This window comes from Perkinsus marinus, assembly GCF_000006405.1.
Source record: "Perkinsus marinus ATCC 50983 genomic scaffold scf_1104296945006, whole genome shotgun sequence".
Taxonomy (NCBI): domain Eukaryota; phylum Perkinsozoa; order Perkinsida; family Perkinsidae; genus Perkinsus; species Perkinsus marinus.
The window spans coordinates 125,377-136,840 of NW_003211258.1; the positions used below are offsets into that span (position 1 = coordinate 125,377).

Sequence of the window (11,464 nt, forward strand, 5' to 3'; positions counted from 1 at the left end):
TAGTGAAACTTCTGCTGATCACCACGTGCAGAATAGCTGTGAGAATCTGAAATAACGCCACGTATTGGTATCATTATAATTTTCACTAATACTCCAATATAATCGTGCGTGAAATATTCACATTTCCCCAACAAAGCGAGTCGGAAAAAAATATCATACACTCTTAAGACCTCACCATTTCAGGTGGGCTCCGCTCGTATAGTATACGAGTTATAGTTGAACGATACGACGTATACAACTATAACACGATATCAAAATTTTCACTCGGAATAAATTACCCATCCAAAACCACCCAAACTCAAAATCCCACATCCGAATATTCAAAGCTTGTGAACATTCATAATTCAAATTACTGTATCACGAATCACCAATACATGTTATAATTTGTAAAAAGCGCGCGCCCTAAAATTTCTTTCGTCTTTCCCAAGCACTACTCCAAGGAACAGCATTGCTGGTAGGGCCCTCAACAGCGCGATGACACCAGATGATACTAAAACAAAATGAGGGGGAGAAAATACGTACATGGTCAACTACATGTGTTGGTGACAATATAAAAATTCTGAGGGGATTTTTGGAATAAACTTTTGAGAACTGTTTTGTACACTTTTACTCGTGAGAAAATATGCACATGTGTTGGTGACAATGTGAAAATTCACATTGTCACCAAGAAAATTCGGGAAAATTATTGCTCATTTCCGTACACTTCTACCCGAATTCTAAAAATAGTGAGAAAATTCCTGAGCTCAACTGAGGACAGCGAACATATATTTCTCCAACACATAATTGAGTTTCACCCGTAATACGAAAAACATACTACAAAAGCCATAGCCTACCGCGAATATCACCGGCGAGTATTACGCCACTTCGCGTAAAACGGAGAGCAACATAATTCATCGTCATGATCACAGCATCCGTATAGTAGTACATGAATGAGCCTGTTGTATGTTGTTGTCAAAGGTTGAGTATCCCCAGCCCAGCAAAACTCCATTAAAACCGTATAGGCCACTAGCGACCAATCTGATGACAAAACGGCAGTGTGAAAGAGGGAAATATGCAAAGCTGTAAGCTTACCCTCTTGTTTCTAGTGGTTGTACTAGTAAGGGGAAAACCGTCGTGATAGTACCTATACAAACAGCTCGTGAAAATTAGTGCTAGATATGAACAAGTCAATGCATTCGTTAACCGCTGACGGAGCTGGCCGAAGAAATCAAAATGTGGGAGAGGTTTATTTGACCGAGTGTGACAACAACAACAACAACATATACAACAACATATACAACAACATATTCAACAACAACAACATATACAACAACATATACAACAACATATTCAACAACAACATATACAACAACAACAACATATACAACATATACAACAACAACATATACAACAACAACAACATATACAACATATACAACAACAACAACAACAACAACAACAACAACAACAACAACAACAACAACAACAACAACAACAACAACAACAACAACAACATATACAACAACAACATATACAACATATACAACAACAACAACAACAACAACAACAACAACAACAACAACATATACAACAACAACATATTCAACAACAACATATACAACAACAACAACATATACAACAACAACAACGACATATACAACAACAACAACTTACATCCAATGATGCCCATGATAGCGGTAGGCCAATGAGGCAAACCACCGGCAATACAAACGAACAGACCCGTCCCTGATAACAACAGCAAAACGAGTCCCCTATAATAGTAGACTCAAGTAATGATCAACCAGACCTTCGAGACAAGGTCGCGGGTTCGATCCTCGGCGAGGGCATTTTTCCGTTCGCGGCCAATACACGATAAAGGGCGGGTATGAGAGTATTTTAATATCTCTGTAGGATACATGAACTACACTCTTCCGAATGGTATGTGTCTCGAGAGCTCAACTGGTGTAGTCGTTGAGAAATAATTAAAACGAACGAACGTAGTGAAAATACGCGAAGTCCCAATAGAGTTTTACCCGTTTAACGTGAAGTGGATTAATACTCCATTGAGTGACCGATCACACAGTTGTTTTTCGCGAGGTGAAATTTGAAATGTTTTTCTAATATCACTGGTGAAGCACCATTATCTAGCTCTCTCGCTTCGCAACAGAGACAGTCGTGGTCATTCGGTGAAACTCCATAAAAAATCACTACTAGTAAACTCACATGGATTATCCTGAAAAACAACTTGCCCGAATCCCCGTAATACAGCAGATATAATGAATATCTGAAAAACGCGAATCTCCCAAAAAACAAATTCGAATATTCCCACCAACCCAGGCACTTCACATGGAGGGCTCACGTGCTTCGCATCAATAAGAAAACTTGAAAGCCACTTACTATTATCAACGAAATCGACCTAAAACAAAAAAGGCAATTTTGAAAAGTATGGAAATAATCAACTACATGTGTTGGTGACAGTATGAAAATTCTACTGGGTTTCTGTACACACGAGTGAGGGAACTTCCAAACTCAAACTACTACTTATTGGACATAATTCCGTGATTATTCCCCCCTCTGTGAAAATTTTTATTATTCATATGTGTTCAGCAAACATATGTCCTACCCATTTCTCGGCCACACTTCTCCTTCCCTTATAATCCAACAGTGTCGTCTCAGCCTGGTCAATACTTTCTCGAATGTGCTCTCCTACTGCGAGGGTAGTTGCCTCACCGTTAACGTCGGTCATTGCGAGCTCATGCAGCATCGTTAATTAGGATAGAAAATTCCAGAAAAGGAAAGAACAATGCTTATCAATTTGATCGATGCAAATGTGTGTTATTCTCGGAGATTAAACTATATCGCATAAACAATGTTAACATTGCTATGAACATGTGATGTGATAAAAGTAACCATTCGAGACTGTGATAGCGACAAGTTGTTCACTATCATTAATCCCGGAATAGAAAAAAACGACGCACATTCTCCACATTCGCATAGTATCAAATTGGCACGCACTGTACATAACTCAAGAAACTATCTCCCAAATGCAGCTAATTAGAATTTGAAAAAAACAACAGAATAATAGCTATGAAATCTCACACTGCTTTCGCCCTCGCTTTCGTAGGTACTTCTACCGCCTGATATACTTAGAGTGTCTCGACTGGCACAAGGCAATGACCGCGCGCCACGAAATTATTACCCAACACGCTTGAAATAGCTATCATTGGCTTTCCCTCTCTCCATCATGATCGAGCAACACGACTTCCTTCTCGAGGCTGGCTACACTTACGACAAGAAAACTAGTAAGATGACGGTCATCTTACTGTTCGTCCAGTATAAGTTTCAACAATCAATTTCCTAGGTCATTTTTTCGTGTAAAAAATTAACACGAAAAGGTCATTTTGGAGGTCCCTAGTGGCCGCTATTCGTTGGAATTCTCCTTTTTCGCATAGCGATTTGGTTCAGAACTTCCTCGCTATCGAGAGCAGCTTACGTTAAACTCATGTCAGTGTTGGAGTAGGAATATATGTTCGCTTTCCTCAGCTGAGCTCAGGAGTTTCCTATACAGTGCTGGAGTAGGAATATATGTTCGCTCTCCTCAGCTGAGCTCAGGAGTTTCCTATACAGTGTTGGAGTAGGAATATATGTTCGCTCTCCTCAGCTGAGCTCAGGAGTTTCCTATACAGTGTTGGAGTAGGAATATATGTTCGCTCTCCTCAGCTGAGCTCAGGGGTTTCCCCAACAATCGTAGAAGTTTACCTATGGTCTTTTGAAATCAACAAGATTTATCCAAAATTTTCATATTGTCAACAACCCATGCAGTTGACTATGTGCATATTCTTCTACACTGTTCATGGCTACGCTCAACAGGATGTGAGTTTTCCAATTTTTTAGATCGGTATTTCATGTCTGGCGAACCCAGCTGGGAAATGGAGAACCAAAAGATGCGCGGCCGTTGGTAAGTCGAGGAGTCGGAAAATTATAGGCAGTGTTGGAGTAGGAATATACGTTCGCCTTTTTTCAGCTGAGTTCAGGAGTTTCTTCACTAATTATAGAATTCGGGTAGAAGTGTACAAAAACCAATAAGGTTTTCCCAAAATTTCCTCAGAATTTCCATATTGTCACTGACACATGTAGTTAACCGTGTGCATATTTTCCCAAATCGATTACTGTATACGTCCCCTTATCGAAACGAAGTCAATAGATTCGAGGTCGTGACTGTTGGTTGCCGTGAGAACCGCATAGAATGAGTCTCCTTGACACAATGTGTTATCGCTTCAGGCAAGGCGCCTTTCCCGCCTCGAGCATTGAGGAGTTCAAGAAGGAGGAGGATCGATGGGTTAAGGAGCAGATGACGAAGGCCAGCGAGTACTTATACACTCATTCACACGTTTTCCGCGAAACGAAATGTGAAATATGTTTTTCTACTACGATTTTCGGGAAAATCTGTAACACTCAGTGGCCTGTTCTGCGAGTATCGCCTTTAAAAGCGTGACCACACTTAGCGATTTCCGGTGGACATCTGGATGTGGATGATTCTGACATTTCCCTCAGACGCAAGGAGCGTAAGTCGAAGCCTGAAGAAAGCTCTTGAACTGTTCATTTACGAATAACTGACGTCGTTTCCTTGTGATGTTGCCTGTTTGGTTGGTCGTTCCTCCTATGTACACTCTTCAATTAATCGCGGGAAAGACGACTGAACTCGACCACTTTGTGACAGTCTTTGTATGGACGGAAGGCGTCGTCTTGTCCAGCCGAGTATTAACATCAGCAACTTCTCAAAATCCTCCGTAGGTGGACGAATTTTCACACCTCTCGAATTGCATAGTTTGGCGTGGAGTGGACTTGATTGGCCTATGTCTGGAAACAGCGACTGAACGTCTGGATCATTCAATATGTTGAAGCTTGTCCATTAACTACCGTATGTTGTAACATCATACGGTAGGTAATGACCAACATTGTTGTTCATATATTTTCTGCTGCTTCTTGGTAGTATGTGAATGCCTTGAACTGCGCATGTTGTCGAGAGTTCAGTGTTTTCGTCACGAAGCTGATTTTGTTAACTCTGGGTTTTCTACCGGTGGGTGTGCACCAACGAGTTCTGCACTTAATTAGGAACAGCTCGCTGTCATCCAGTGTTTGCCTATCGAAAGGATGCAGCGACCTGCGATGCTGAAAACGAAGAGAGCTGATTCCGTGTTCGGAAGTAGCCCGGGTTGTTCCCGGCGGGTACTGTACCCGCTTTGGTTTATCAAAGCTTAATGGCGATACTGTTAGAGTCAGAGTCATGCGACATGATTCATGCCTGACCCTTGGATGTACTCCATCATGGAGTCTCCATAAGAACCCGATGAAGAGTCTTCGTGGAAAGTAACGTTCTGTGTTCTTCATTGGAGACCACGAAAAGTTATATCTCGTTTCGTGGCTGAGCGAACACGAAAGGTAAGGCTCATCACAGAATCGCCATATAATTCGATATAGATTATCCCATTTGAAGGATCTGCAAGGCAACTTTTGAAAATTTATATGGATAGCGGTTTGAAGGTGTAACGTAGAGTAACCGAGGCACAGCTGCTCATGCTGCAGATCCCGTAGCATGAGCACTGCCTCCACAGTGCGGAGGCATAATGCTTTGGAGGCCTCAATTATTTTCACTGCAGCATTACGGCATTCTTCAGCGCTTGCTAGTTTCGCCTTCCTAGTTGGTGTCGAACTCTGAACGAGCGTTGGGACTTCCAACTTGGGAGCAGAAGGCAAGACTGATGTAAGTTAGTCTACTTGATAGGTTGATTCACCTTCTTGGCTTGAAGCCAATAGCTTCAACTCTTACTGCTAGGCACCAATCATTGGTGCCTAGCAGTGAGCGCAGAAGCCAAGGAGAATTGGTTACCAATGTTGCAACTCTACATGTCCGAGTGCATCTAAACGGAGGAATAAACATAACGAGTACAGACGACTGTTGAGCAATGCTCAATGAGCATTGAATCGAGGGACCTTACATTGGTGGATTCATCCGCAGCATGATAGATCTAATCTAATCTGACTGATGTCGGAAAAACTGATCTAAGATTAGTTCCTCCGAGAGTCTTCTCAACACGGTGTTGACCGCCGACCGTTTTAGAGTGAGGGGTGTTCTGTTTGACATACAATAACCCGGGAAGCGGGACACATCCAAACGGTCTGGCACGATCACTGATCGTCGAACAGCTCTAATCGTTCCCTGAAACCGGGCTAGAGAAAGCCTCGAGTCGCGTGCCAAAGACATAGCCTGCTTTGTACCCAAACTTGACGAAAAACAGTAAGGCACTTGGCGGTGATAAAATGATTGGTCTGTTACGATAAGAGATGATCTCTCAGAGATCATCTTAGTGGTTCCTAGGCTGTCGCTGTTACTGATATTTGTGTCACAGTGTTTGGACTATTGTTGATATTGCTCCGAAAGCGGAATAGATGAAGGCTGTAAAAGCCTTCTTTCGTAAGCCAATAGCATTCATGTCTCTACCAATACTCCACTTGGAGTCTCCAGCCCTGCCACATACATAACACCCTACAACCTCATCCGGGTTTGTATCAATTAGTATATCCATCTTCAGGGTTTATGTCTGAAAGTTTACCTTCATCGGTAGCTTCAGCGACACGTACCTGGTACGCGACAACCGTTTCTGGATTGGTCACGATGGCCATATATTAGATGTGGAGAAACACATAAAGATAACGATAGTTTTCGGATGCTGAATCAGCACAGCTGACGGGATGTTGCAGAGAACCTAAAGTAATACGATGAAAACGAGATGTTAAATTGGATTTAAGTGGAATTTCCTGCTTCTGAACAACGAAGGAGAGGATGATTGTGTGATTGTGCGACAAGCCTGTGATGAGCCATTGGGGTATCCTGAGCACATCCGAAGCTACTAGCTTCAAGCAAAAGCAGGTATTCCAGCGATATGAATTATTGAAGCCATGGTGTTGGTCGTGTGGTGGCTGGTTTTTCGCGCTCATCCCAGCCCAATTCCTCGATGTGCAGGGAGAGTTAGGGTTTGTCTCGACGATGTTACAAGGTACGTCCGCAGAATCTTTGGAGCAGAGATATCTGGATGGTATTCGTTGTTAGACATTTCCAGCCCTGATAGATGACCGCTGACTGGAGTGTGGTGAGTCACAGTCTGTGGGTCCGTCCACAGCGAGCGCCGCCTTGTGGTTCGATGTATCTGGCAGCTCATCGTGAGCCGCTCTCGTGTTATAGGCTGTACCGAGCAGTCTGTGACCTATGGACCACACCAGTTCTGCTGTTGGCAACGCAATCTGCTTTGCCCTAGCTATCTCAGCCAGTCAGCCTGACCAAGTCAGCTACACCTATCCATCCGCTCCTCTACGTCATTGGAAACTTCATGTTATGGCTATCCCAAGTGTTGTCGTGTCAATCAGTGCGGGTGTTACCACTCACACTTTCTTTGCCACAGAGTCTGTGCTTGTTCAATATTTCAGCACGCGCCATACGCGCGCACATCAACACGTGAATTCGAACAGTCCGAGACCAATTAAAGTATGGACTGTAACACGCTACATCAACACCCTCGATTAACATAGTGTGATATATCATCGCAAGCACATCGTCACTGGAGTCTCCAGTCTGGAGATTCTCAACTTGAGAATCTCAAGGTGCTTGGTTGTGTAACGCGCGCGAACACGCCCTCCCCAGATAGTTACTAATTTAATGATAGTAGTGCAAATACCGAAAGTGTTATACTGTTATGAAAGATGGAATATCATTGAATACATACCGAGGTAGCACTTCATCATTTAGCTTCTTGAGCTTATCAGTAGAGCGCCACACACCATCATCTAGCAAAGCACGGTCGCCTTCTATCTCAACAATATCTCTCTCCTTGTTGAAATTCAGGGTGTGGAGGCCTCCGGCTGAGATTCCGTAGTGTGTACAAGTACACTATCACCAACCGAGTGTGGAGGCCTAGTGGAGGTCATGTAGCAGTCTTGTTGGCCATCGCTTTGAGAGTAGGTTCACGACAGGGATGCTTATACTTTCTCCAAATAGTCCATTTGTCATCTGGAAGCTTGCATCTTTCGCTGGTGTCGAAAGGAGAAATACCCGAACCATCAATAACCATGTCTAGCGGTGAGAGTCCATGTGCAAGTAGATTGGAGCTGGAGTTGATCTCATAAGCCGCACGAGAGACAGCCTCAAACCAAGTTTTCTCGTCAACGAAAGCAGTTGTCAAGAAAGAAGGTCGCAGTCGTTGGTTGAGTAGTCGATGACGAGCTTCAATATGTCCATTTAGCCATGATGCAGAGACAGGTACATAATCGAATTGAACAGAGGGCGTAGACTTCGAAGCTGACTTGATGATACTAGCGTTGTCAGTCAAGATCCTCTGTAGTGGGTAATGATAGAGCCGTTGGGGTAGGTTGGATATCGTAGAAGGGACCGGTTTTGGCTAGTTGAGCTAGCCGCAGTAGCTGGTCACTATAGTCAACAAAATACTCTCTGTTACCATTTTTATTAGAAAGGATACCAAATTGGTATCCTTTCTTTTTACTATTACCATTGGTAATTTACCAATAATACACCATTCGTTGTTGTAGATGGTCTCGAGTAGCTTGTCGCCTTCGGGTGGTTCAGGGAATTTAGGTGGTGTGTAGCCCAGTGAATCGACGTCATAGGAGATAACGTCATCCGAGTTTTGTTTGGAGGCCTTGCCTTTGAGAGCAGCGATATGATGGCCTTCGATAGAGTCATCTGATGATGCCGTTGATGAAGTAGGCGTAGATAGATCAGATGTAGTGGAGGTCGCGCAGTCGAATGTTGACCGGTTAGGACCTTGAGTAGCAGTGGCTGTTAGGCAAGTATATAGGTCTGACAATGATGAACCGATTGGACTCGTAGTTGATGTCGGAGACGTGATGCCTGATGATCGATTTTTATCCAATGAATGAGAGCTACAAAGAAATTTTGAAGCTTGAACCAATCAACCATTGAAGTTGATGAGCAGACCGTCGGCATTGATGAAAAAAGTATCCATACCGAGGAGTCCATCGGAATGAAGTAGTAGTCCATCGTTGATGATAGACGGTGACCATGTGAATGTTGAGACTTTACGGTTTCCATCGCAGATGGGAAAGTTGGTCTTGAGTTGGTAGAGTGAACTCATAGACCGGGTTGCAGCTGCAGTATCAAAAGAGATCTCACGGGGAATGAGTTGGCCGTCAGGATAATGCTAGTCATCTTTCTGGTGTAGTAATGAACGGGCCACGTCGCTATGCTTGTACTTGCAATCATCAGCATAGCGGCACTGCCTGCGAGCTGTCCAGGCCGAGCATATCCCTTGCTCTCGACAGAGTTTGAGAGTCTCGGGGTCTTCAACCCTAGGCAGCTTGGGATTAGGAGCCTTAGTGGGGACAAAAGTTGATACCGGAGGGGCCCTGTTCGAATTAGCATTGCTGATGTAGAGCTTAGGATTGCAGCGGATATGACTACGTAGGGCTTGCGTAAGCTGTTAGACATCATCGATGGCCGCGTAGTTTTCGTCTGCAGTCCTCCTCAGAGTGGGATGGAGGCCTTCACGGTAGTGTAGGTTGACTTGCCTGGGTTGTAGATGGAGGCCAACACTCGCACACATAGCAACAGCAGATTCGATGCGGTCTAGGTAATCGTAGATGTTGATGTCCGTGACATCATGTCACCATTGTCCATCTTGACGTCGGTAGCCGTCTGGCTCAAGTTTTTCTCGCGAAAAATGACTGTCACTGCAACTCGCTCCGATACTCCACAGGAAGATTCTGGAGGCATCCCTCGCTTCCTAGGGGTGGTGGACGACATCATGGAGGTATGCGATGGATCCAGCATGGCGTCCGGTAAAAGGAAAGAAGTCAAGGCCCTGCTGGACAAGCTACATAGGATCTATACGGCTGCTCAGGAGGATCTGACGGGTGGACAGAAAAAGCTGATTGATCTGCTTGAGGCTCACACTAAGGTTAAGGATGAACTTGCTCAGGAGAGGATACGTGGAGGATCTCGTGGCAGTGAGCCTAGGGGATGGCCGTTTGCTGCCTAACCACATAAGCGTCTGGAGCGTGAAGGTGCTTTGATTTGGGTAACTGGTGGAGACATCGGGTCTGATGACAAGAGCTCCGAGAAACGCATTGCGGTCAGCGATCGAATTGCACAGAAGGCGAAGGCCACAATCCGTGATAATTTCTTTGCTAAGGACGGCAGATTAGGCATTCGGGTGTCACATGACGATCAGGATGTGGTGAGGCAAGCGGCTAGATCACTCGGGTATGAGGCTAAGGTCCTCAATCCTATCGAGCCGGAACTTTTCGCTAGGGATGTGGGCAACGTCTCTGATGACTCACTGAAGGAAGCCATTGGAGAAGCGTGTCTCACAGCTCATAGGAAGGGATTGAATGCCTTCGTTCGGGTCAAGAAAGAGTCGGCTGTGTCACTCATCAAGGAGGGTGTAAAGGTTGGATGGCGTTTGCTACGTGTAGAGGAGAAGCACAGGAAGAGGATGTGTTTCAAGTGCTGTGCCATCGGGAAAGAAGCCCACAAAGCTAACGAGTGCAATATGGTGGCTAAGTGCTACAAATGCGCTCGAGAGGGGCATGAAGGTGGCAATTGCCCGGGTGGAATAGCCAAGTGCGCCAACTGTAGAGAAGAGCACAGAGCAATTGATCACAAAGTCTGCCCTGTGGCGCTCAGGCAGTCGGGCCTGGGGTGGGGGACGTGGGCCCTCGGTAGTAGCGCTGGCCTCCGAGGGAGGTAGAACCTGTAACATAATAATATTCCAGATAAATATGGGTAGGAGTAGTAGTATTTTCGAGATCCCCATTCAGTGCAAGGACGTAGACATCATAGCGATCCAAGAACTCCCACGTAGGGCAGCTTATCTGTCTGCTCTGAGGGAGAGTGGGGAATGGGAGTTGGTCTCAGCTGAGGTGGGACCCCGTAGTGCTTTGCTAATTCAGAGGAGGCTATCGTACCGTGCTGTCCAAAGTCTTAGTGCAAATCGCGATTGGGCTGAAGTAGATATTGATTGCTCAAGGCCCGGGGTAATGAACTCCAAACCTATCCGTGTGGTATCGGGATATTGCCCTTCGGACGGGAGAATTTCGATGGATGAATGCCTAGGAGGAATTGACGCATGGAATTCTGCGAAGTATGCATAGCGTTGATAGCCTTAGTCTGTGATTCAATAAGCGAAGCCAGCTGCTTGTCCTTGTCTGGGGAGTGTTGTGCCACCGCCCCGGGGCACGCATGCTCATCCTCGGACACAGCCGCCGCAGCGTGCTTGGCCGTCCGAGACTGCTTCCCCCTGTAATCCTCTATAATCTGGCAGACCTCAGTGATACCCTTAGGTCGACGCCTTCTCAAAACCGGCCTGGCTCCCTCCGGGGCACAGGCAGTAAGCCGATCCAACAACATACGACTCTTAGCCGAAGGGGGAAGTTTCGCCTCCGCCGGTAACAT

At 45.1% G+C, this 11,464-nt stretch overlaps 3 protein-coding genes across 3 annotated transcripts in view; 2 read left to right on the forward strand and 1 right to left on the reverse strand.

The window, feature by feature from the left end:
* Pmar_PMAR013071 (hypothetical protein) overlaps window positions 1–2,725 on the reverse strand; it is a gene marked incomplete at both ends in the record, with an annotated part of 3,520 nt that extends 795 nt beyond the window's left edge. Inside the window, 6 exons of the mRNA XM_002779948.1 lie at window positions 23–46; window positions 926–1,017; window positions 1,654–1,725; window positions 2,203–2,263; window positions 2,309–2,395; window positions 2,603–2,725. Of these exons, the coding sequence (XP_002779994.1) occupies window positions 23–46; window positions 926–1,017; window positions 1,654–1,725; window positions 2,203–2,263; window positions 2,309–2,395; window positions 2,603–2,725 (459 nt within the window). The remainder of the gene's footprint in view (window positions 1–22; window positions 47–925; window positions 1,018–1,653; window positions 1,726–2,202; window positions 2,264–2,308; window positions 2,396–2,602) is intronic.
* A 498-nt stretch (window positions 2,726–3,223) lies between these two features.
* Pmar_PMAR013072 (hypothetical protein) lies at window positions 3,224–4,573 on the forward strand (the record flags this gene model as incomplete). Its single annotated transcript, XM_002779949.1, has 4 exons — window positions 3,224–3,281; window positions 3,874–3,937; window positions 4,261–4,347; window positions 4,534–4,573. The coding sequence occupies 4 exons, from the start codon at window positions 3,224–3,226 to the stop codon at window positions 4,571–4,573; spliced, it is 249 nt and encodes an 82-aa protein (XP_002779995.1).
* Window positions 4,574–9,731: 5,158 nt separating this feature from the next.
* Window positions 9,732–10,760, forward strand: Pmar_PMAR013073 (hypothetical protein; the record flags this gene model as incomplete). Its single annotated transcript, XM_002779950.1, has 2 exons — window positions 9,732–10,017; window positions 10,075–10,760. The coding sequence occupies 2 exons, from the start codon at window positions 9,732–9,734 to the stop codon at window positions 10,758–10,760; spliced, it is 972 nt and encodes a 323-aa protein (XP_002779996.1).
* Window positions 10,761–11,464: the final 704 nt, after the last annotated feature.